The sequence below is a fragment of the Biomphalaria glabrata genome, chromosome 14 (assembly GCF_947242115.1).
Source record: "Biomphalaria glabrata chromosome 14, xgBioGlab47.1, whole genome shotgun sequence".
Taxonomy (NCBI): Eukaryota; Metazoa; Mollusca; class Gastropoda; family Planorbidae; genus Biomphalaria; species Biomphalaria glabrata.
This window is the reverse complement of record NC_074724.1, coordinates 23,921,951-23,949,942: the sequence shown is the minus strand read 5'-3', so window position 1 is coordinate 23,949,942 and position 27,992 is coordinate 23,921,951. Positions and strand designations below refer to the sequence as shown.

Here is a 27,992-nt window from a genome sequence, read left to right as displayed (position 1 = left end):
TCCCAAAGAGAAAACTTTGTTTAATCTAAAACATACATTGTTACAGATTATAGTGTTTGGTTGTTGTTTTTTTTTATTTGCAGATTGCTTCTAATATATATGTTACGGGCAAAGTGCGAAATGTCTTCCCAATCCAATGCACTAGCCATTGTGCCAACGGAGTGCTTATGAAAAAAAGGTTTTATGGCTATCTATTGTTAGTTTCAATTTTTTAAACGATTTAAAAAAAATGGGAAATAATTAAACTTATACCTCCATATCAGTCAGATAAAAAAATTTTCCCTTGTTCGATTTAAATTAATTAATTAATTACACAAAATAAATGGCTGAGTGTTAAAGCGACTCTAAACATTTTTGTATACATTTAAAAGCCTATAAATACCACTGGGAAAATAATGACTAGGCATTTAGTGACATCGGATTTGACGTTTTAATTTTTTCGAAATATTTACTTCTACAATGAACTTTCACTAGGAGGTTTAAATAATCTTTATAAAGGGAACATATTTGTCAGCGGGTGTTCCCGCATTCACTCATTCAAGAGATAAATTTATAATTGGCACCGTCTTATAGGTCTAGACCTTTCATTAGAATTGTATCTACTCTTAATAGATTCATTGATACGGGGTACTGGAACGGAGTACAAAAATTTCCTTTTTTTACAGACCTTATATCAACTCACTCTGTCTATCTGTCAGTCATTCTGTCTGTCTGGTAAAAAGTTTGAACATGTTTATTCTCCCATTTCTCATTCTCGGATCAAGTTAAAACTTTGCACAATTATTCATTGAACATGACAAGACATGAATCAATTAAAAAAAAAGAAACAATTAGTTAATTAATTATTAGTGATTAGTTATTTGTTTGATATCGACATAAGGGTAATAAATGCTACTTAATGATAGATGCTGATGTTAGTAGTTATTCCCTTATTATGTTTTAACTCTTATTGCTCCCACGTTCCATTCTGATATCGAATTGAAGTGTACATAATTAATCATAGTCGATGACAATACACAAATCAATTTTAAAATTAACCTATTGTTTAATCATTTCGTACTAATTAATTAATTTCGGTCTATATAGCTGAAATGGAGCTTAACTTTTTATTTTAAGATAAATGGCATTAATTGGCGGCTCTTCCACTTAGATAAGCTGTGTTGTTTTTGTTTTTTTTTTTTTGTTTTTTTCAAGTATTCTTTTTTTCTATTGCTTTTTTAATTAGCTATTAAGAGAAAATTAATCGCTCTTGCAAAAAAAAAGTCACCGTCTTCGTAAAAGAGGAATTGTCTTTTTTTCCCCTAACTTTTTTGTAAGTTACCTGTTAATTTAAAAACCATATCTTTATTGATAGTGGCAACCTGCTGTTTGTTTTAGCTACATTACTCTTTTTGTTTTATTTGCACTCAGGTTTATGTCCACTTGAATTGTTGTCCCTGACAATTGACTTCACGTTGTGATGTATTTCAGCAAGAACGTCCTACTGTTGGCAGCGGCCTTTGTTTTAGTTGATTCTCAATTGAGTAAGTTCTTAGAAATAAGTGTGTCTAGAGATTAAGAGTAAGATTATATGATTAAATAATGGAAGAAAACAGTTTTGTCTCATAAAGGAGTATGGAGAGCTGAGAGAAATATATGCAAGAAAAAAAAAGAGAAGAAAAGAGAAACGAAAAGAGAAGAAAAGAGAAGGTGATAGAGAGAGTGTGTGTGTGTAATTTATATATAGAAAATGAAAGTTCTCCTTTCAGAACTTGCGATCTAAGGGGGCAGACGATGTAAGACTCATCTGTTTCTAGACCGACTGTTAACAGTTAACAAGGATGTCATGTGACCAGGACAACAACCCACCGCCTTTACCAACTCAAAAGTTTGTGACGTACATAGTGGAGCTGGGTGGACCAAAAAGCCCGAAGCTGAAAATCCGTGTCATCGGGACTCAAACTCTGGACACCTCTGCTCTTTAGCCAAGCATTTAACAATCGGCCTCCACATTACTAATTTCAAGGTTTAGAGAACAATACTCTACAAGTTATTTATTTTATTATCCTTTACACCTTGCAAATATCTTTAAAGAAATATAGCTCTAGAATAATGTCATTAAATCTTATTACATCTAATATATTTAATTGAAAGTAAGAAGTATGTATGTAAAAGTATGTATGTATAAATGTTGTTATGTATGTATGTATGTATGTATGTATGTATGTATGTATGTATGTATGTATGTATGTATGTATGTATGTATGTATGTATGTATGTATGTATGTATGTATGTATGTATGTATGTATATATGTATGTGTGTATATACGTATGTATGTATCTATATATGTATGTATGTCTCGAATAAAAATCAAGACCTTTTTGACCAATTTTAATAAAACCTGGCATAAATGTTCCAAAGATCAAGGCGGAGATAATGGTGTAACTTTAATGTCCATCCCAAAATCGGAGGCCCCCCAAAAAAAATTTAAAAAAGTATCTCTATTAATGAAGGATACTTTGTAACAAAACGGGAATACCCATTTTCATTGTATAGATGTTATGAATATATCAGCTTAACGGGTAAACCCATTTTCACAAAGTACTTTTATTTTCATGGCGAAAGAAAAGAAAACTTGAAAGGAACATTGTCCAAGTTTGACATAGATCTTAATCCAATCCAGTAGACTAGAAATACCCAAACTAAGGCCCGCAGGCCGCGGATAATATCCGGCTATTTAGAAATAATTACTGTTTTATTTTTACATTAAAAAGTAAAAGAAGTCAGTGTCGGTAAATAAAGAATTAACATTAAATACTGTCCATGTATGATACCATTAATTAAATGACTTCATGTTTTATCATTATAAGGATGACACTGTTCCTTTTTTTTTTGTCCTCCTCAGACAACGTCAGAGCTGACCCTTGTTCAACATTGGATAATACAACTCTCTTAATAGATGGCAAATGTTTTAAACTTTTCAACATCCTTTTAAATTGGCAATCAGCACAAGTAAGTTAGAAGATGGAAACAAGTTACATTTACATTTGGGGGAAATAAAGCTATTGGAGATTTTCATCAAATGGAAGACATAGACATTTTTAATTTTTTCTGCAATTTTTACAATTCCTCTTTACAGCTCGCAAATTCTTCGTGGGTTAAAACAAATCTGAAGACGGATATCGAAAAACTTGTTCTAGAAATTTGTCAATATATGTATATCTATGGGGAAAATATACTTGCTGATTAGCCCCACATGGAAAACTTTGGTTTGATTGTTATAATATTTCTAAAAACAATCTTCTTAAAATTACATTTGGTCTGAAGGTCTAGACCATAGACCTATATTTACTATATCTAGACTGGACATGGAGACTTTTTCTGTGGCATTTTACGTCTCGAGAGACGAGCTTTTCCCTTTGCAACTTCTTGTGTGACTAAAGAGGCCAATCCTTGATACACAGCTGCGATCGCAGGTTGGGCATATATAATCACCAGGCGCCGTTGCATTTTCACCCTTCTTTCTGTTTCTGTTGTGTATGACATCTGCAATCCGTTACCCTTCCTTTATGCTCTCTCTCCATGTGAATCTGTCCAGTGCCACCTCTTCCCAGTTGCCAGTGTCGATTTTGAAGAGCTTCATGTCGCTACAAAAAATGTCGTGAAAAAGTTTTAGAAAGTTGGATCAAGGCGTTGTTTTCTAAAGTAATTAAAAGAAGTAAAGCTGTTTTGTTTTTCAACCCTAACCTATGTAACATATAATTTAATTTTTAGATCTAAATCTAGTAATTGAACATCAAAAATAAGAGTACCCTCGTCTCATAATTATTATTTTGCAATTTTTAGATACATAATCTAGAAAGATCTAGGTAATCAATCTATTTAAATGTACAAATATGATTTAAATCAACATGAATTATTTCCATCTAGGATTTTTGAAACATTATCTCAATGGAAACAAACTGGAAATGGCTTTGTTTCATATATTTTCGTGAATATCCGAGAAATGATTTTGCATTATTTCTAAACTTTGAAAACTAAAGATCATTACTTTTCTAAGACAGAAAAGATTGATTGGGGCGACTCCCCTTAGAGCCTGAAAAAACAGTTTACGTACATAAAAATCTATATATAGATACGCCTGTGAATCGATCAGTCGCGGATAAAAATGTATTTCCGGTTTCCAGTCAAGATATAATATATAATTCTATAATCTAGACAATCTATATTTTGAACACACAACCCTAACGGGTGTTTAATTAATTCTTCATTAAAGAGTTCAATAATTAAATAGAAGTACGGGAACATTTTGCGCACCGTCGTGTCTAGAAATTTGTCGGGGCTACTGTTTCTTAGTCTGGATATCAACAGGCCTATCACAAAACTAGAATCTACTATAGTCTTAGCATATCTCTAGATCCAGGTTTCTAGTCTAGTCTGCTCTCTATAAATGTGACCATGTCTAGATTTGTATCACCAAACTAGAATCTACTATAGTCCTAGCATATCTCTAGATCCAGGTTTCTAGTCTAGTCTGCTCTCTATAAATGTGACCATGTCTAGATCTGTATCACCAAACTAGAATCTACTATAGTCCTAGCATATCTCTAGATCCAGGTTTCTAGTCTAGTCTGCTCTCTATAAATGTGTCCATGTCTAGATCTGTATCACCAAACTAGAATCTACTATAGTCTTAGCATATCTCTAGATCCAGGTTTCTAGTCTAGTCTGCTCTCTATAAATGTGACCATGTCTAGATCTGTATCACCAAACTAGAATCTACTATAGTCTTAGCATATCTCTAGATCCAGGTTTCTAGTCTAGTCTGCTCTCTATAAATGTGACCATGTCTAGATCTGTATCACCAAACTAGAAGTTTGTATGCTTTGAGTAGATTGATACATTAATAAGTAAAGTTCCCCTTTCAGACCTTCTGCTTTATAGGGCGGATGATGTAGAGGTCATCTGTTTCTGTGGCCTACGGATAACGAGGGTGTCATGTGGCCATTACAACGACCAACCGACTTTACTTTCCCAACTAATATCAGGTACCCATTAGAGCTGGGTGGTCTTAGAAGCGCCCGATGTTCCCGATATTACAAATCCCAGTCTTCAATAGGATTCGAACCACGGATCTCTTTTCGGAAGCCAAGCGCTTTACCGTTCAGCCACCGCTACATTGGGGAGGAATAAAAAATAGTATTTATTTATTTGTAATCGTTCTTTTTACAACTCGCTTTGTCTGTCTGTCTGTCTGTCTGTCTGGAAAAATGTTTGTACACGTTATTTCTCCTACACACAATCTCGTATCAAGCTGAAATTTCAAAACAATTATTCTTTTACCTGACAACACAAAAATCAATAAAAAAAAAGTTGATTGACTATTAGTAATTGATTACTTTGTTTTGAATCTGGAATAAGGGAAAGAAATTGTACTTAACTGAAGTGGTGGTATAAGCTGAATTAGTCCCCTTTATAGGTTGTCGTCTGAGGCTTGATGAACACAAACATGAAATAGAAACAATAGATAACTGTACAATCTTCCATGCCCATAGACTCTTCGCTCGCAGAGTGATTACCGCGTTGGCTTGAGAAGCATGAGAAGGCATTAGCCCACAAGTTTGTATTCAGGTCGTTCTCTCCCTTTTTTTAAAAGATACAATTAAAAAGCGATCACCCAGATACCCCTTTCTTTCTCCAACTACCCCCTACTAACAGGTCCTGACAAAAGATAGGATTATAGCGTATTGAGAAAACAAAAAGGATGAAATTGCGCTAAAAAAAAAAACAATTGGTAAACAAATATTTCTAATCGCACATGTTTATTATTGTTTGTCTAGATCTATTACAAATTTATTTACATGACTGAATAAATCTAATTGATACATTTTGTTGTTTTTTTTTAAATAGTTTTTTTTTTCTTTGTCCATTCTAATGTCATTCGAGATGAATGCCTCTTTTTTTCAGGACTATTGCTATCAAAACTTTTACGCCGGAACTTTGGCAGAACCAATTACACAAAAGGAAATGACAGGGGTGAATAGTTTCGTGCAGTCTGCGATAACTGGTTTGTGGTACAATTGAAATAAAATCCTCGCTTATGGTAGAAAATAATATTTATTATTATAATATTAACATCTTAGAGGATTCTTATGACCTATGAATGGACGTCACTGCTGCAGACCTTGGACAGCGTGAGAAAAGTAAAGGCAGTGAAGGGATATAAAATAAACAGTTACGCCCCTTAAATGAATCTTGATCTGACAAATATTGAAGAATGACTTTTAGCTCCTGATTTGATGACTGTCTAGTAGTCTGGAATCTGGACTGTTGTTGTAATAGTCCCTGGCTCTAGCCTTGCCCTCCTTCAGGGGATTTGGGCTAAGACGTAATTATCGTCATTGCTGAACGAACGTCTGATACTTGTCAGTTACGTGAAAATTTTATAATTAGCTTAGTTGTACATTTTTCCCTTTTATATCGAATGCTTGAGTTTTTTTACTAAAAGAAATACGAATGATGGTCAGAAAAAAAAAATAATTGTTTGAGTCCAGCCTGTAAAACCTAAAACACAACCATTAAAAATACTCAGAAAGATATACAAAGACACAAAGATAAAGGCACATTTCGTATTCTATATTCTTGAACAAATTAGTACAAGTCTTCTTTCTTCCATTATGCCATTAAGAGCGTGGAACGGGTAGACTTAATCAGCCAGGAGCAACATTCAATTAACAGAGTTGAGGATACACTTAGTACGCAATTCTCCTCCAAGGGTTGAGATACGTTGTTTGATCTTGTTTCAGGTAGTTATTTGTTGGCATGGATTGGAGCGAATGACATTGCTCTCGAAGGCCATTTTGTTTGGCCGTCTGATAACAGTTCCATGGTGCCATACTTGTGGGGTTCAAAACCTCCGGACAACACCGAAAATTCCATTGCGACAGAGAACTGTGCTCAGATAGCAGCTACGAAGAGCTTTACATATATCAATGATGCCTTCTGTTCATCTAGGAACGCGTTCATTTGTCAGTCAGGTACATGTACTATTATTTTCTCAAAGAGGTCATTACTATTTACTATTGTCACAGACAAGGCTAGATCAAAGGGGTTTAAATTTTAATATACGATTGAACTATAAAGTCCTGCAATCATGAGGTATAGAATTAACTTGTGGGATTAGAAAAAGACCGACAGTTTCTAATTTCTTTTAATTACCCGAGTTTTTTTTAGACCTTGTGATTGCATGACGTCATAGTTTTTTTCCCACTTGTATAGATTAAGCCCCCTTTGATCTTTGCCGTGCCCGTAAGAAGTGTATTTCTTGTAAATATTACGTTGTTCAAACATATAGATCTTTGTCATATGCAAGATGAGTAAGACAGGAGAGAGAGAGAGAGAGAGAGAGAGAGAGAGAGACTTTTGCTAATATATAAGAAGAAAAATCGTGATTAGTTGGTCTACTCAAATATCATGTTGTTGTTTTTTAAACCCACGTGATCCTTACCATCTTTCACGCAATCAAATATTTCATAAAGAATCGTTTGAGAAGTACAACATACACAAACAGGGTGTATTACAACAGGAAACATACAACGCATACTTGTGCTTAAGCAATTTAAAAGTTTAATATATGTATACAAAATTTATGGAAAGGGAGTTGAGTGGTAAAGTGCTGAGCTCCTGAACTAAGGGGTGTCGAGTTCAAATCTCGGTGAAGACTGGGATTTTTAGGTTGTCCACTCAACTCACATTACATTAAGTCACCTTACATTAGTGGGGGGAAAAAAGGTGGTTGTTCATTGTGCTGGCCAAATGCCACCCTCGTTAACCATCGGCAATAGCAACAAAAAACTGTTACACCATCTGCCCTATAGATCGCAAGGTCTGAAAAGGGAGTGTTTTTTTTTTTAATTTAGAGAGACGAGTTACAGGAAACTATTGTGGATGTTTATGTATGAGAAACACTATCCAGGCTTAATCATGGGCGTAGCCAGGATTTTTTTTCGGGGAGGGTTTTGGTTCCCCCCCCCCCGACCTCCCCCCCCCCCCGCGAAAAAAAAATTATATATATAAATATATGTGTGTGTGTGTACATAATTAATCTTTATTACATTCTGACCCTTTCGGAAGACGTTTATTGTTTATTGTAGACTCCCCGCCCTTGCTAGCAAGGGGGTCTGGAGGAGTTCGCAGCGTTCGCCGAGCACTATTTCTGGTATTTAAAGCCAACAAAATGCATATTCTGAGGTATCTACAGTGCATTACCTTGCTATTAAAAAGTTTTATTTCAAAAACCTAATGTGCTATTCTTACTGACTTAGACCCTCTCGCACCGTTTGGCGCATTTTCCGGCAAGCTGTTTCCGCAACTCTGATTTTGCGTAATTCATTTTGTCGGAAAACATGTCCTGCAAAACCTCATGCGACGCTCTGTCACAACCTTACTAAGGATTCGACTCCCAGTTCGGCATATGATTTCTTTGATTGAGACCCGATCTCTATGACTGACTCCTAAAATCTGTCTTAGCCATCTTTGTTGAGACACATTTAATGATTTTCAATTTCGGCAGAAGACTATTCACACTTAATTTACGCAATCAAATATTTCATAAAGAATATTTAATAAGAATTAAGAATATTAAACCCTAACCCCTATAGGGGTTTTAAACTCAAAGCCCCCTGGTAGAGGGATTTGTATCTCAAAACCCCCTGATAAGGGTTTTTATAATCTCGAAACCCCCTGGTAGGGGGATTTAAACTCAAAACCCCCTGGCAGAGGGTTTTTAACTCAAAACTGCCTCGGCTGTGCTGTGGTAAGTGATGATTTAGTATTAAAATCTCACCTAAAATAAACAAATGAAAGCAAAAATCAGTCACTTAATCCCTCCCCCCCCCTGCGGGGGGGGATTTCATTTCGGGGGGGGGTTTGAACCCCAAGAACCCCCCCCTGGCTACGCCCATGAGGCTTCAACACGCGGAGTCCTTTCAGCCTAACCTTAGTCCAGATCAACAACATACTTCCCAGAAATGCTGTCACCCGCCAGACTGGATGAAGGATTTTGCCCCCCCCCCCCCAACCTTCAGATCCCTGTTCACTAGACTCTTTACTTCTTGGAGCGGAAAAAAAAGTGTCTCTGTACCAAAAGTTGTCCCGTTCTAAATGGTGCAGGGCGGGGGCAGTCTGTGAAGCAGACAAGAAAAATAAATACAAAGATATGATTATAATCTAAAGTGACATGTATCTCTCTCCCAGACCCGTGTGATGCTTTTTTTTCTGGCTCTCTCTACGGATATGGCAAGTGTTACAAGTACTACAACTCAGCAGTGTCTTGGCAAAGTGCACAGGTAGGTTGGTTAATGGCGTATAGAGATAAGGAAGAATCTCTCGTGGGCTCATCCTTCGGCAGACTCCTAAAATCCATCGTAGCCATTTCTGCTGAGCCAATTTTTGCCTTTTCTCAATTTTAGCAGATGACTTCCATGTCTTGAATGCACAAGTCACTGTTTCGATGAGAGTTGTTAAACAGGTGGATTTGGCTTGGCTTGCCCAAATAGGCCGCAGCCTTTGGAAAATGCTCTCTGTCTTTCCTATTCGGCACACTACGTCATGGTAGGCATCCCCATCGTTTGCTAGAATGCTGCTTAGGTCCTAGGTATGTCAACTTGTCCAACTGTTCAAGACCTGACTTACCAAGTCTGACAGCGGCCCCTTTTGCCTTATAATTTTAGTTTTATACAAGTTTATGTGGAAGTCAGTTGTGGGTGCCTCTCTATCTAAGCTCTCCATCATTTCTTGTAGGCATTTAGTTGTAGACCCGAGTAGTGCCACGTTGACAGGGAAGTCCATGTCCGCCATTAGATTCCGTCCATGCCATGGAATATCGAAGGCAATCTGAGTCAGTGCTCTTCTATACATGTGGTCGATAGCTAGGAGGAAGAAGGAGGAACTTATCCAATAGCTTATAAAAAGTAGAATGTTGTTTAGTTCAATTAGTTTAAACAGTTTAGCAAACGATCTATTTCTCTATACATTAGCTTAGTAGGTCATACTGCCTCTATATAAAACGAAATGCATTAATTAAGACTAATAGATTAGTTGATTGGTTATTTTTTCATTTATTCGTATTATCATCGTCACTGGCTAATGGACCTCATTCACCAATCGTAAACAAACAACATTTTGCCACATGATTCTCTATCTCTTTTATACAAATTACGATCTATTATTTAATAAACAAAGGCTATCACGTGACAGTTTTTTCCTTTGTTTTATCAATATTAACATGTGACTAAATGTTGTTTGTTTACGATTGGTGAATGAGATCCAACTTGATCCAAGAATGGTGAGTGGGAGAAATAACATTGACAAGATTCCACCAAGACAGAAGAAGTGAGTTGATATAAGCTTCGTCATTTTAAAACATTAGATAGATTTTCAGGTGAACTAGTGATCAATGGAGGGCTTGGTCTTAGGATCGATGACTTCGATGAACAATATCAATAAAACCAGTGAATTTTTAAAATCATTGTTATATAAATACTAGAATGTTTTGTTGTTTTCTCTATATAGATAGTTTTGACAAAGTTTACAAAAATTGTTTTAAAGGAATATTGTCTAAGTCTTAATTCACACCTGGCAGAACCAGAGACAAGTCAAGTCCAAGAACTTCTGAATGTCTACCTCTACAATACAACCGGTAATACAAGTATTGTGATTATCTAGTTAAGGCTAATAGTCAATAAGGCCTGTTTATGTTGATGGATAAATAATTTTTACAAAGCTTAAATCAACTCACTCAATCAGTCTGTCTAAACAAATTTTTTAAAACGTTAGTTCTCCAACACCCGTTCGCGGATTAAGTTGAAACTTCACAGAATTGTTTGTTGTAAAGTAACAAATCAGGGTCCTTCTAAACAATATGTATAAATTAATTGCTGGTAATTAATTATTTTGTTTGATTTCAAAAAAAGGGAGAATAATTTCACTTTATTGAGATTATAGGTCCATATATGTGGATTTTTTCCCTTTTTAACGTTTTATACATGTTTTATCTCCCACTTCCTATTGTCCGATCAAGATAAAATTTTGCATAATTATTCCTAGTCGATGAAAATACATGAATCAATAGACAAAAAGTAGCCAATTAATTAATCAATTATAGGTAATTTATTATGTCTGAATTATATAGAAAAAGGGAGTTTATTACTGCAGTATTGAGATATGATATATTTATTTACAGTTCTCTCCCTTTGATAAGCTTTGTTTTTAAACAAGATTTTTTAAAATATACATTTTGTTTCTTTGGGTTAGTTTAATTAAATCAGACATTTTAAATTGTCAGTTTAAAGTGAAATATATTATTTAGACATGTATAGGCCTATTAAATATATACAGGTTGCAACGTCATAGAAATATTGATATCAAGTCATGTGTTGCATTGCATCTTAAGAAGAGGAAGCCAATAGTCAATAAGACTCTTTATTTTTTTTTAATTGCCTTTGGAGGTATAGGCGGCAAATATATTTTATTAGTTTTGGGTTTTGCTTTATACCTGATTCAGATGTCCTTAAGAACCGAGAACGTCCCGTTCCCTATTATGGACCTCTTGACCAAGAAAAGGCTTTTATCCATGACCAGGATGAGGCATCGGCTCTTCACCAATCCCTCTGTCCGAAGTCCCGCCTTATCCGAAGTGATCATGTATTCACACCCGGTGTGTCGCTAGTCACGACCCCCTTGAGCCCCGCACGAGTTCCCTCTCCCGTGCGAGGCCGGAGGCCGAGCCGCGTGGGGGCCCTTGTTATGCCTATAATGTCCCATCGAACCCGTGCGAGGGTCCATCACAGCGCTTATGGCCCCCGTTAGGGAACGTATCGATTGGGGATTGGACGGGTTAGCGAGCCTTTGTTACATCCCTACCACGTGCAGTGTACAGTCTCTCGACCGTACGTGTGGTAGCCCACTGAGAGCTATGTGTGCTACCGTACTTGGCCTATCCGACTCCCTTGGCGGACGTTTCCACAGGAGGGCCACGCTGAGGCGACGGGAGCATTCCTCCTGCTGCTTTATACCTTGGCTAGGGAGAACATGACCTTGTGGATCATTGTAATCTCCTGTGCCAGGTAAGTGCATGGTATCCATAGTGGCAAAGAGATATCTGTCTGCTTACAATTTAAGTAAAATAAGCTCTAGTTACGCTTTAGACTTACATATTTAAAGTGAAAGTGTTATTTAATGTCACACAGCTTGGATTGGAGGCATCACTATTAATTGTAGCAAGTCGTTTCAATGGTATGTCAGTGGAAATCTAGTTTCTGGTAACTTCAGTCGATTTGTTGAAGGTAGCTGCCTTAACAATAGTCTTCTGATGAGCAACGTGGCAAATATTTCATCATTGAAAGCAAGAGATGGCCAGGAAACTCATGGATTTGTCTGCCAAAAAGGTAGTGTTCTATGTGATTAGTCATATTAATATGACTAGATTTACATTAATACATCCTCGTCCAAATTCAAAGCTGGACGACGAGGAGTGGCTTCGTGCAGGGTTTGAGTCCAGGAAAATCGAGATGACAGTGCAGCGTTTACCACACGACCAGAAAGTCATTTTTTTCCCTTTCGATCAGCACATTTGAATCGTGATTAGCAAGACTCATTTTTATTTTATTGTATTTTTAGTGATTTTTAAAACAAGCCTTTTGTTGCCAAATTTGAAGTATCACGTGACATTGTCGATACGATAGGATTGCTATCTTTACTCCATCTATGTTTAATTGGAGGTTTTATGTGTATCACCTTGGCCTTATCTCTATTGTTTTAAAGAATCCTTTCTAATCAATGCCTTCAATACATCAGACTTCGATTTATTTATCAGTAGCTAGTTGGCAAGAATTTTTTTTAATGTAGTGCACTAGCTGGGCATGACGGCTAGGCGGTACATTGTTGGATGGGATCTCACTAGATTGTTTTTTGTTCTTCTGTTCTTTTAATGTATTCGTTTGTTATATTTTGGGAAATTCTTCAGAGATGAAGATTACGAAGCCCGACCAAACGACCAAACACACAACCACACGACCAAACACACAACAACACGACCAAACACACACCACACGACCAAACACACAACAACACGACCAAACACACACCACACGACCAAACACACAACAACACGACCAAACACACACCACACGACCAAGCACACAACAACACGACCAAACACACAACAACACGACCAAACACACAACAACACGACCAAACACACAACAACACGACCAAACACACAACAACACGACCAAACACACACCACACGACCAAGCACACAACAACACGACCAAGCACACAACAACACGACCAAGCACACAACAACACGACCAAACACACAACAACACGACCAAACACACAACAACACGACCAAACACACAACAACACGACCAAACACACAACAACACGACCAAGCACACAACAACACGACCAAGCACACAACAACACGACCAAGCACACAACAACACGACCAAGCACACAACAACACGACCAAGCACACAACAACACGACCAAGCACACAACAACACGACCAAACACACAACAACACGACCAAACACACAACAACACGACCAAACACACAACAACACGACCAAACACAATTTCAAGATACTGATCCACTGAGTAATTTTTAGTGCCGAAACTTTAGATCTGTTTATGACAAATTCTGTTCATCACAACTAGAACAGCGCATTCCCGTTAAACACCTAAACATTGGGTTGAGAAAAAAAGATTATCACGCCCTAGCACAAAGCCACAAATTACTCAAATGGTATCAGGGGATGGCGGCGGCGGAGTTCGAACTCAGATCCACTGAGCTGACCGCCTGGGACTATTGCCATACGACAAGCAGCCTTATTTATAAGCAAATTGTAAATTAATTATATTACCCTGTAAAACTTTTTATAATAATTTGTTATTGTTGTTTCAACCGAAATCTAACACATATTCTCTTCAAACAGCTATTATTGCAACTGACCAGCAAGTGTACGTAGCTGTCTTCCCAAGACTCTTGAAGACAAGTTTACAAGGACTGCTTCAAGTGACCTCGAAATTTAATGACGTCGTTTATGTCAGGTTCAAGGTTAATAGCGATGGCACTTCAGATGCATTAACTATAAACCCTTTGACCCCAGGAACAGCTGTTAACTTCTATGTGGAAAATAATATTATTCTTGGCTCGACAGGTAGATCTACTTCTTGTGTTTATTGTAACTTTCATCTTAGTCTTGGAGTCTACAGTATCTATCATCTAGAATCAATCTCTCAATGAATGTATAATAAAATGTTATGAAAATACCCGAAACTGGCAGCAAGTTCACAGAGTGTTGCTCAGATCAAGACCCTTTGTTATAGATGGCCTTGACACTGAATTGCAACGTCACTACCATTTATGTATTCTAGACCAATATCTTGTTGCCACGTCGCACAGACGTGTGACGTGGCAATGAGCTGTTGGTCTAAACTGCCCACTGGTTGTGACGTTGCGGTTCAGTCTTCATGCCTTCTATATCGATTGGTCTCGGTCAGATCCGATTAATTCCCAATTTTATTACAACTTCTAGTAGGATTTGAGTTACTGTTCCTAGATTATCTGGAACCTACCATTTGGTTTATAAGTTGATCGAAGTACACTTTTTTCCAACGCTATGACAGAAAATGAATATAGATTCCACGATGAAAGAAATTGCAGTGAAAATATTCCCAGGTGTAAACTGTACAAGTGTTTATACCACATGATAGCTTGGCTGACAGAGTCACGTGATAAACCGAGACCAATCATCATTGAAGGCCTGAGTAGAGACCTACGACCTATTGGCTGTTTAGACCGTTAGCGCGTTGCCACATCACATGTCGTCAAGTCAGAACCTCGATACTTCGCGTTGTCTTTCTTGTTTTCTTTTTAAAAAGACCTTTCTAGACATTGATTCTTGACATATTCTCCAAATATTCATTAGTGACTTGTTTTCTTCTGGCAAGCGTATTTCTTTACACAACAACTGGTCAGTATATTACTGGACAACTAGATTTATTTTGTTTTTCTTTACCTATTCTGCTTTCTTAACAATTTTACTGGACCATTTAAATGCCTAAGTGACATTTCCCTTTATCGTCGGTTCTGTTTCAAATGATGCACTTTAATTCCAAGCAAAATCGTTAGTTCATTGGTTATCAATTTGGTGATTTCAAATACTTCACAGCTCAGTTCAAGCCGCAAAACAAAACTGAACCTATATTTTAGGTATAGTAGATATGGCTCTATGGGCAGCATTAAATGCACCTAATAAATGCTAAAGTCCAGTGTGTTTGACCGCGTACTGAAGCGTTTTCATCAATTGAGTAGTGCACAGATTTATGGCTCCCGTACGACTCAAGGATCCTTATTGTGTTATCGTCCCCCGTTAAGTAAATCAAGCTGTTGTGTTTATGGTGTCTTTCTGTCCATCTGTATGTCACGCGCATAATGTTTTATGAAAATTAAAGCTCCGATTTTATGTTCACATCGATCGTGTCTGAAATAGTCGAAACAGTTAAAAGTTTGTATTAGTTAATGTCTTATGTATGATAACTACATTACGATACGTACAAATCATCAAACAGTCCTTAGTACTCTGTACTTAATACGAACATTGCACGGGTTCATTTCTTTTCTATATCCTCATATACTTGACTCTCTTTGTAAGCTTTGGACTTGACAGCGATGCTAATACAACTACTTACATTAGCTCCAGAACTAGGAATCTTTTATCCAGATATTTATTTCCTTTTAAAGCATTGTGACTTAATGCACATTCATTTGCTTTAGAAACTATGTAGAAATACATAAACGCATTACGCTTAAACGAAACGCCAACAAGATCACAAAGTCAACAAACGGAAGACGATTTGATTCTCGCCAACATAGTCTGTTAATAAAAACAATGGCCTGTTCTGGTCAGTTTATCATCTATCGATTGCTTAGAGACCACTGGCGGATCCGGGGGGGGGGCGGTAGGGGCGATCGCCCCCGCCCCCCACTGGCCGATTTTGGACGATTTGGTAGGGTCGGGAGGGGGTGGTGCTATCAATCCGCCCCCCCCCCCCACCCACCATAAACTTTCGAGTGGGGGGGGGGCGGTCCTATTTATTTGTAGAAATCACAGCTTCCTAACAGAATCAATTAAATATCTATATGATTAAAACTTGTTATTGGTATTTTAACCGGTCTTTATATTATGTCGTTCACCTGTTGGCCGATTGGAAGGGGAGGGGCGAATACCTCTACTGCACTTCGAAATCGAAACCCTTTGAGTGGGGGGGGGGGCGATCCAACTTTTATGGAGAAATCATAATATGTGAACAAAATTAGTCGAATATCTATATAATATAAACAGGTGGAAATGCGATACATGTAAACACCTTCCCCCCATCGGACAAACCAATACTTTTTACTTTTTGTATTATAGTAAGAAATTACAAAATTTAAAAAATGTATCACTAATATAATTTATATATGCTATAAAGTAAATTATTATATCGAGTCGCCCAACCCTTATTCTTTAATGCAAAATGCAATTATTAGCAGAAATTATAAAAAGGAGCGAGGATTAATCGTTTTCATTTTACCGCCCTTCCCCTTTCCAGAAAGAGTTTATGTAATTTCACATGAATTTATCATAACTATTTTAAGAAAGACTTTGCTTTGGAAAAGTTATAATTCAAACGAAATTTTTCAATATAAAAGTCACGGTTGAGATGAGTTCAAAAGCCAGATAATCTTTTCCTAGTCGACTTTTTCCAACATTTACTCTATCTCATATTTTTCTAGTTAAATAAATTTAGGACTATAACTCAAAATTTATGCTTGAATTTTATTGAATATCATTAATCGAATTTTTTTTTTCGGCGGCGATCCTCAAAGCCTTAATCTAAATATGTTGGGTATCTTATCTTTTCAAGGAACAAATCGGTTGTATTTGCAATGTATTAAGGGACTATAAATTCATATTAGAATATTTTTCCACATTATTCAAAAGGTCCTTTATAATAGAATGAATAATGAGCTGTAGGTCAGGAGAATGCGTTACTGAAGTGAAGAATGCCAGAAAACGCTTTTAGCGTCGAGGCTTCGCTACGAATCTCACTGATGAATAATAAGCTGTAGATGTCAGGAGAATCAGTTTCTGCATTGAAAAATGCAAGATAACGCTTTTGGGTGTCGGGGCTTCGCCCCGAACCCCACTGAGGAAGCTTACAGCGCTCTCCCAGACCCCACAAGCGTGCAAGAGAAAGGCCTCAACATGACTGTTTTTTTTGTTGTTGTTGTTGTTTTTTCGCCGAAGATTGAGAAACAGTCTAATTTTATTCTCATATATCGAATATATATATATATATATATATATATATATATATATATATATATATATATATGATGTACGCACGTTTATGCATAGGGTTAGGGTTTACTGGGCGTTAGGGTTAGGGTTTGGAAAAAAATCGCCCCCCCCCCACTCCAAAGTTCTGGATCCGCCAGTGTTTGAGACTTGGATTTGAGGTTTTACCCGCAGGAGCCGCCTACTGTCAGTATGTTTACTGATTCTTGGAAAAAAAAATTCCCATTTAGTTTATTATTGAAAGGATTGACCAAAAAAAAAAAAAAAAGTTTTGTATATGCATATATTTTTTTAAAAATATTTATGTTATGTAATTTGTATATCTTGTTGATTATTATAGGTATCTATACTCGCTATGTCGAGGTCAACTCCAGTCAACCAGTGACTGTTGTCTTGTACATAATGGACCAATCAACAATCAGCTCCACCTTGCTGTACCCTATCCAAATGTATTCTTTTCTATCAGAGTCATCCTATTTGCCATTATCCACATCTTTTTATAACGGTATTTATTTATTTTGCGTCTTTGTTAAAGGGACACTACCCACCATTATGTTTGTCATCATAAATTTTGATTATCTTTCTTTTAACAAAAATGATTACATAATGAATGGCGTAGAGCGGCTATATAGAGAAGTACAGAGAGTCAACTGATTTGTATTACGTGTGTATAGAGTTCAGCTCAAAGATAAAATGTTATGAGGCAAATATTTTATATACCGAATAAACAAAATGTTACTCAAACAGAAAAAAGATTTAGCTGTTTCAATCTTTCTCTATTAGACAAATATCTACATTGAAAATAAATAAATTTAAAAATATATTTATATTAAAAATAAATAAATTAATAAAGAATAGATTTATATTGAAAATAAATAAATTTAAAATAAATTAATAAAAAATATATTTATATTAGAAATGAAAAAAACTAAAAATGTATTTATATTAGTAATAAATAGATTAAAAATATCTTTATATTGACAATAAATGTAAGGATTTATATTAATAATAAATAAATCTGTACACAAAAAATTAAAATGTTTATGTAGAAAATACGTTTGTGTATATCCAGTAAGATATCAGACAATTTGATCCCCAGCATCAACAGCATCTCTGACTGTAACATCAATGTCCAGTAATTCAAATCATATAAGTTTACTCTTCCACTCAGAAACACTTTCAGTTTGGATTGGTAACATGACCATCTCTTTAAGGTAAATAGTTAGATTCTGTTATTTCAAACCTAGAATTAATACGCTAAATAAAGAGATAAAGTGGGGGAAAAACATGCAATCAAGGAAGTATATATATACATTACACACAGAAAGTACAAATAAAAGTAGACATGCATCTTAAATTAGCTGTCTTCATGGAAACAAATGAACAGCTTTTCTTTTTTATTATAATTGCTAATCTGTGAATCAAGAGAGAGTGTACATTTTGGCTGTATGCTATGATACTACTGAAACTGCAGTATGGAGCCAAATTGATGTTTTATTTTAGCTTTTATCAAGTACAGAGCAAGTATTTCAAACAAGTAATTGGCTTTTAAATATTTAAAAAACGCATTCAGATTTGCTTTATTTCATCTTTTTATTACATATTTTTTTACTTTACATTTCAGCAGCCCCCGAGATAGGAAACATTTGTAGCCTGTTATTCTGTTCGTCTGTCCGTCGCGTTTAGATATGAAATAAAAGAGATATTGAAAATCCGATTTCTCCTTGAAGTCTATCAAACGGATCTTTTTGGTCTTCCGAAAGCGAAACCTTTTGCTTATAAGTATGCTGACTCACCTGATTGTTTTTCTTAAGCAAGACTTATAATTCTAATATTCCATGGCCAATAAATTAAGATTTTTAATGATTAATTATAAATAAATTAACAAATTATAAAAATGTTTAAAACTCAGACCGATGTTCTAAAAAAAGCTTCCGACCAGACAATGAAATGTGTAGCACTTATCTTCAAATTATTTATAGCATTTCTACATTATCTTCTGTAAGATTTATACAGTTGTACCAGCGATGTTTCCACTAGTTCTTTATTTGACTGCCTCTTGTCTTACAGTATTGTTGATAACATGACAGCAGTTCTAGAGTCACTGTATCAAACCTTAAATATAAACCTGCAGACAAATCTTGATGGAACTTACCTGTATTCTACAGAACCTGTGATTCTCACACTAGGAGGAACTGGGGTAAGATATATGCCGTGACATTATATTTATATTTCAAATACAATTAAACTAGTTATATGTGGATTTGATATTTTCAGTAATAAATCATAAGAAGTTGAATTGAATTAAAGACAACCAATTTATAAATTAAAGTTGTATAAATTAAACTATATAAAGAAATTAAATTTGGTGAATTATAAAGTTTGTACAGTTCATTTCAAAAACAAAATGGCGAGGCAGAAGTCTCATTCGTATATAAAATGTCTTAATGATAATAAATATGTTGACACAGTTAAATTAGTCATCAAATGGAGCGTTTTTATAACTGTGCAGCTCGAACTACTTACAATGGGGGGGGGGGGGGGAAAGGCGGTCTGTCTTTTCAAGGACAAGATTTCAGTTGTATTTGTACTATAGCTATAAATAGATATTTGAATATAATCAACATAATAAGCTTAAAAAATAATATATATATATATATATAAAGTGACATGGTTTCATCTCCTAAATAGGACCTTCATACTTTCTTCACGAGAGTTATCTGCAACAAGATCGATTCAAAATGCTCTTTTAATCACGTCATTTCACGACGTATTCGCCAATGCGATTCAAGAGTCTACCCGTCTTTCTGACGTCAGACTAGTCGAATGTTTGCCGTGACATTATTTAGCTAACGTCTTTTGCCCACTACAAGATGACGTGTCCAAGACGAAGACATCATCACGATGATAAAACGAAGTACGAGCGTGCATGCATCACTGCCTTGAATGCCTCTCCCACCTCAGTATAGGCCCGTTCAACCTAATGTTCATTTAACTCTATTACACCAAAAGCGATTTTTATTCTTTTTGCAAGCTTGAAGGATGACGGCGTTAAAGGAGCGTTAACAGAGCTTTATATAGATTAACTCAGCTCTATATAGATTAACTCAGCTTTATATAGATTAACTCAGCTCTATATAGATTAACTCAGCTTTATATAGATTAACTCAGCTTTATTCAGATTAACTCAGCTTTATATAGATTAACTCAGCTTTATATAAATTAAGTCAGCTTTATATAGATTAACTCAGCTTTATATAGATTAACTCAGCTTTATATAGATTAAATCAGCTTTATATGGATAAACTCAGCTTTATATAGATTAACTCAGCTTTATATGGATTAAATCAGCTTTATATGGATCAACTCAGCTTTATGTAGATTAACTCAGCTTTATATACATTGACTCAGCTTTATATAGATTAACTCAGCTTTATATAGATTAACTCAGCTTTATATAGATTAACTCAGGCGCCATAACTAGCGTAGAAAAAAAGTAGCTAGTAGCATATGGCCCCCGAAAGAGACAGTTGGAGAGCTCTCCCGCTGGACACACATTTGAGGCCCAAAGAAAACAGGCTCAGTAGACGTGAGGAAAACAACGGTGTTGTCTGCATCAGATTTGGAAAAATGTTCAGGTCGCAACTGGGTTTGCGTGGTCATGTGAAACACTGCACTCAATCTTAGACATTGAAGACATAGCATTGAGTATTTGACTAGCGCTCTCATTACAAATCCAAATAGTTCTTTGTGGACGCCAGACGATTGAATTACCTAAACACAGAATGTGACAAAGCGATAGTGGTGTGTGAATGTAAATATTTTGGTCTAGGGAGGCCATTAGTAAAAGTCTTTTCATCTATCATTTTCTCATCTTGGTATGCTTATTTTTTCATAGTCTCCTCGTAATATTGTATCTCTAAGTATGTTATCTTTTAGTCTTAAGAATGACACATAAAATATTTAATCCCCTAACAGATCCCGATGGCTGCTGACACCACACTGGACGATGTACTACCAATGGCCTACATTGGAAGCGACTACGTCAGTTTCCCATTCAGAATCCCGGACAGTGAAACACATGTGCAGTTACAAGCAGTCAACAACTGGACACTCATTACTGCCGTAAGAATCCACTGAAAGATAGCAACAACACAATAGGGAATTTTGGTTTTAATTCTAACGATGTAAAAAGATTGACTGCTATTGTGATTAGAAGAACAAGTATAGATCTCTCTAGGACAGGGGTGGGCAAATTACGGCCCGCGGGCCACATGCGGCCCGCTGGAGTGTTTTATGCGGCCCGCCGACACCTTCAGAAGTCAGGTGTGCCCACAGTATATACTTATAAAAATAAAAATATATTAAAAATAATATAAATATAAATTATTGAAACTGTCATTATAAAAAGTTTCAAGCAAACGAAGACTATGCTTATTGGCTATACATCAATACACTCAATCCAAGACACAATCTCTGATCAGTATTTATTCAATGCTATGAAGATCTATATTGAATGTTGGGTATGCTTGGAAGAAGATGGCAAGGGTGACAACTGGTGGAGCTCGATCTTTGCCTGAGTAAAATGGTGGGTTTTTTTAATACCTCAACCATAAACTTTAAACAGGAAAGTTTGCACAAAGCTCCATAAAATTTCAAATTCACTACAGACGATATACAATAATAATCATACTTATAAGATCTAGGGTGCATTAACCACAGGTAATTCCGATTATGAACAAAATAATCCAATATTTCCTCTATCTTAACATGGGCAAGTAAACGAGATCACTATAAAATCGAAGGAAGACAGATTTCAGATTTGATAAATGCCAATGCAATGAGTCCCTTGCATATGAAATGTAAATGGATGTTAAATCTTTTCAAACAAGGCTTTCCCATTTCTACAATCAAGCAAAAGAAAACAAGTTTTGTCATTTTCCTTTGCTGAAAGGTGAAACTATTTCTAGTGAAATGATTTAAAGTACAACACTTATTTAGATTCCCTAATTGTGCAATTTATAAAAGCAAATTTTAAGACGTCAAGAACCGGTTTTCAATACCATTAGCTCACCATTTAGCGCAGAAGCTGATTCAGCTCCAGAGGACATAACTCCGAGCAAAGAGAATTTCCAGTTAGTACTTCCATAGGAGTCTTATGGGTGCCAGAATTTGTATGTCAACACTTAACAAAATGTGCTGCTGTTCACACTATTGGGGTAAACATACATCTGTTCTTCTTCTTCTTCTTCTTTGTTCTCATTTCACATGTTAGAGAGTTCAGATCAGTAATTCTATATCTAAGATGAACCGCGCAATGCTTTCCAGATACCGGCAGTTCTCCAAATAGTTTTGGTTCTATAGGAGGACTTTGGGTTGGGGCCAGAGTCCTGTTCTGATCTCTGATTTAGTATGCACCATTGAAGGACATGGTCAGCATTCTCTGGTGATGCTCCAAAAGGGCAAGTTTCGCTCGTCCTGACATTTAACTTCCGGAACATATATTGTCTCATCCAGTGAACAAGCATTATATTTTGGGTGGGGGGAAACTAAACAGGTATAATTACTGGTCGATTTCGACTGACTGTAATTTGACAGCAGTCACAAGGGTAACAACTAGTAAGCTAGTTCCACAGTTCCGGAACATTATGCGCGAGTGTAAAAAGTAAAATACTGCACATTAAGCACAACTGTATATTTTTGGGTTATTGTAGCCTAATATAAAAAGACACAACAGAGCAAATCCTAAACCTCAGAATACTCTGTGAGAAATATCTCCAACACCAAGAGAATCTTTTCCATGTCTTTATTGATTTCAAGAAAGCTTTCGATCGAGTATGGCACGGAGCACTCTGGGCGACAATGGAAAAGTACAACATTAATAAAAACATAATCAAAGTTATCCAGAACCTCTACAAGGAGGCCACCAGTGCGGTGTACTTCAACAATAATATTGGGGACTGGTTCAAAACCACAGTTGGAGTAAGACAAGGCTGCCTACTGTCACCAACACTCTTCAATATCTTCCTTGAAAGGATAATGGAAGATGCCCTCGAGGGCTATGAAGGTACTGTTAGCATTGGAGGAAGAAGAATTACTAACTTGCGCTTCGCAGATGACATAGACGGCCTAGCAGGGACAGAAGAAGAACTAGCTGACCTGGTGATGCGCATTGACAAGACTTCCGCAGCATATGGCATGCAAATAAATGCCGAAAAAACTCAAATTATGACCAATAGCCATCAGGGCTTTAAAAGAGGCATCAGTATTGGAGGTGAAAAGCTAACTAGAGTTAACAGCTTCAAATACCTCGGAGCTATTATCTCAGATGAGGGAACAAAACCCGAATTATTGGCCCGAATAGCACAGTCCACAGCAGCCCTTTCAAAACTTAAAATAATATGGAAAGATAAGGGCTTAGCCCTCGGCACCAAAATCAGACTGATGCGCTCTCTGGTCAAGGCCACATTTTTATATGCTTGTGAGTCGTGGACGTTGAATGCAGAGCTTGAGAGGAGGGTCCTAGCAATGGAATTGAGATGCTACAGAAGGATCCTAGGCATCACATTCAAAGACCGCATCACAAACCAAGAAATCAGAGACAGGGTTACTGTAGCGATCGGAGCTCATGACGACCTGCTTACTATTGTGAAAAAACGAAAGCTTAAAACCTTTGGCCACATTACGAGATCTACGGGGCTCGCAAAGACCTTTCTTCAGGGAACAGTGCCAGGAAAAGAAGAAGAGGCAGACAGAAAAAGCGATGGGAGGACAACATTAAAGAATGGACAGGCCTGCCATTGAGAGAGGTTCTGAACAAGGCAAAAAAAAGGGAGGAATGGAGAAAGACGGTCGACAAATCTTGCCTGGTGCCCCAACGGTCCAACAGACTAAGGGATAGGTAAAGGTAAAGGGTATAAAAAGACAACAGCAATTTTTTTTAAAATTATTAATTGATTAAAAAAATTGCTAACTCTTGTTGTAATTCCTTAACGTGGAGTGTGGAAAAAGAAACGTGAATATAATACAGTGTAACTATGAATTAAAAGTTAGCTAGAGTATCTTTCCAAGTTGTATATACATTTGCGGCCCGCCATTCCCAAATTGAAAGAAATGCGGCCCTCGATCCAAAAAGGTTGCCCACCCCTGCTCTAGGATATATATTCCAAATTGTTGCATTTTTAATACCGTAATCAGTATTTCGGAACATTTGACCTTTGATTCCTAACCCTAACCCCATCTATCTATCTATCTATCTATCTATCTATCTATCTATCTATCTATCTATCTATCTATCTATCTATCTATCTATCTATCTATCTCTATCTATCTATCTATCTATCTATCTATCTATCTATCTATCTATCTATCTATCTATCTATCTATCTATCTATCTATCTATCTATCTTATTTATCTATCTTATCTATCTATCTTATCTATCATATGTATCTTATCTATCTTATCTATCTTATCTATCTTATATAGGCCCTATCTTATCTATCTATCTTTCTATCTATCTATCTAATTATCTGCATGTCTGTCGCCTGCCCTTATGTTTGTCTGTATATATTACTCTATGTCTGTCTATCTAAAATATAAAAATATGCAGCAACCTTTTTTTTCTTCACATTTTTTTGCCATTCTAAACTAAATTTCTTATGTCTTGATTTGAAGCTTTGCTCCAACAGGACAATACTTCTAGACTATGTTGGTGACACGTATAGCTTCCTGCTAGACACAGCATGTTATATTCGAGGAAACAGAAGTTTGTATGTGTACCAGATTCTATCCAAACCTACATGTAGGCAATTTATTTGTATTTTTTGTGTTAGTGTTATTTTGTCACAGGCAGTTTGTGTACTGAACGACATTAGGGTTTTGACCCCCATTTTCTTCTTTCCACAGATCACCTTGCACACACACACACACACTCACTCACATTTCCTGTTGACCATCCAACACCCCCCCACCTTTATCTCTGTCTTAATTGAAAGTAAAATGTAAAAAGTACTTAAAAAAAAAAAGCTTATATAATATAATAACTCCATATTTACAACTATATCAAACTTCTTCTTCGTTCTCTACTATATCAAATAATAATGAACAAATTATTATCCTTTTTTATATTAAGCATAATTAATTAACTAATTGGCTAATATTTTAACTGATTTATGTTTTGTTAGGTACAATAAATAATTATGGAAAGGTTCAAATTGATCCGAGAATGGATGTGGGAAAAATAACAGGTGCAATCATTTACAAAAACGAAACCTTACACATTTAGCCATATTTCTTAAAACTTAAGGATTGATTTTCCTTTGTTTATATCGTGCTATATTGTTTTTAGTGCCAGTAGTTGATATAATAATTTATAATTTTTAAACATATTTTTTATGTTGTTTTTTTTTTGGTACAACAAATAATTGTGAAATATTCAGTTTGTTTCGAAAATGGGTTTTGGAGAAATAACTTTTTCAAACATTTTACCAGACAGAGTGAAATGATATAAACTTTATAATAATTTAATCTTGGTCTTTTATACTTCAAGGAATTGTGAACTGTAAGTTATGCAAAAAAAGTTTTAAAATACTTACATAGGTCTATATATTTCTACCTAATCTAGACAGCCACCAAGAGTTATGTGTAACATCCCTGCTAGCATCCAGTCACTGGAGATATGAGTATACCTTTGCACAAGTTTCTGATATCTACACAGTCAATATTTATATTATTGCTGAGGTCAACTCATCCTCGGACATAGTGACTAATGACATGTCAGTACAGTGGACATGTCAAAATATTACTGGTACGTATAATAGTTCTAGCTATATGAGAATACTAATTGAAAGGGGAAATAACATTTACGTTTTTTTTAAAAAACCATTATTGACTACTCTCTATTCTAAACGTTATAATTACCAGTAATTAATTGACTAATTGCTTAATTAATTTAAATGGATTCATGTTGTTTTCGATAGCTACAATAAATGATTGTGTAAAGTTTCAACTTGATCCAAGATTGGGTGTTGAAGAAATAACGTGTACACAATTTGGCACAGAAAGACAGAGTGATTTGATATACAATTGGTAAAAAGTCTGGAAAGTACCACTTTTCAGAGAAGATGGTATAAAGGCATCTGTTACTATGGCCAACGGTTAACGATGGTGTCATGTAGCCAGCACAACCAACCGCCTTTACTTTCCCTAACTTATGCCAGGTATCCATTAGAGTTGGCTGCACTTGGAGCTGTCTTAAACTCAAAATCAATCTTGAAACAGATTCGAACCCGAGACCTTTGGTTTGGAAGCTAAGCACTTTACCACTTAGCCACCATGTTTCCTACTTTTTTACTCAACGAGTATCATTTTCCCTCTTAGAAAAAATCTTAACTAAAGATCTTTACTTTGATCTTCATATTGAATGTTTGGTTCCTCACATAGGTACCAATCTTTTAGGCTGTGATACAACCTTACTTAGTCACGTGACATACTTACATATCCAACTAGCCAATACACAAAGCCGATTTGGTGCGTATGTGATTGGCCATGAGTCGACGTCATCTTTTTGTCACCCAATGGGGATTAAGGATGCAGCACAACCTTCAAACCTTGAACTGGTAACTGTACATAGTCTCTCTCTATACATATATATATATATATGTGAACTCTTTATGTTGTGTCTGTTGTATTTATGTGTATTTTTCTGTTGTGTTGTCTTTATATGAGAAAAGAGTCCTTGTAATCACAACAAATTTCCGTAAGGATCAATAAAGCAGTCTTAGTCTTAGTCATATATATATACACATTTAGCTGGATAACTTTCTATGTTTACACTGTTGCCTTATTTACTAAACAGATGTGAACTTGCACACTTAGGGTTACACTTTTTTTTATTGGATTAACTCAATGCTCAAGATTTAGTCTAATGTGTATTTTTGTTTAATTTAGTTCCAACACAAGTCATACTTGCAGTCTATCAGAAACGGACGTCCAACTTCATGTCAAGAAGAAAGGGACACAACTAGTGACTCTAGCTCCCAGTCCACCATTACCGAGATGATCTACTCTACTCAGTCTCTTAACATGACACCAGAAATAACAACCATCGCAGATACAACCACACAGGAAAAGACAACCCTAACCACACAGACTCAGTCCAATACCAGCTATAATGTATCCACAAAGAGAACATTGGGGAACTCCGTGACGACCCCGATCAGCAGTAAAGCGGAAATAGACGCCATTGTTTCCTATTTGACATTAAACCAATTGGAGCTGTCCTCTTACAAAAGAAGTCTGATCTGTGCTCCAGACTCCAGGAGATCTGCACAAGTGTGTGGGGGAACAGGGATTATCATTCTGTCATCTGTTCTCTTTATGTTAGTCATTTCCGACTTAGCAAAAGTTGTTAAATATTTTATAGTGTTTTTGAGATCACTTTAAAACCACAAATAAATTTATAAATATTGATAACCTATACTAAATATGTTGATCGGATATAAAGTAAAATAAGTACATAGTTTAAATACAAAATTGTGTGTATTTAGGCCTGAGGAAAATTTAATTTTTTATTCATTACATTAATTATGATGATGATGT

At 36.0% G+C, this 27,992-nt stretch overlaps 1 protein-coding gene across 2 annotated transcripts; it reads left to right on the top strand.

Moving 5' to 3' along the window:
* The first annotated feature begins 3 nt into the window (after window positions 1-3).
* On the top strand, window positions 4-27,867 carry LOC106071286 (uncharacterized). Of its 2 annotated transcripts, XM_056009337.1 has the most exons (17): window positions 4-178; window positions 1,411-1,523; window positions 2,887-2,993; window positions 5,949-6,048; window positions 6,788-7,018; window positions 9,237-9,328; window positions 10,590-10,680; window positions 12,230-12,427; window positions 13,982-14,206; window positions 17,733-17,897; window positions 18,492-18,606; window positions 19,463-19,592; window positions 21,371-21,517; window positions 25,068-25,194; window positions 26,017-26,199; window positions 26,835-27,010; window positions 27,342-27,867. In XM_056009337.1, exons 2-17 carry the CDS (start codon window positions 1,460-1,462, stop codon window positions 27,834-27,836), a joined length of 2,646 nt encoding a protein of 881 aa, XP_055865312.1. In that variant the 5' UTR covers window positions 4-178; window positions 1,411-1,459; the 3' UTR covers window positions 27,837-27,867. The 2 variants fall into 2 exon arrangements, with proteins under 2 accessions (XP_055865312.1, XP_055865313.1); XM_056009338.1 differs by lacking the exons at window positions 4-178; window positions 1,411-1,523; window positions 2,887-2,993 and adding an exon at window positions 4,544-4,792.
* The last annotated feature ends 125 nt before the right edge of the window (window positions 27,868-27,992 follow it).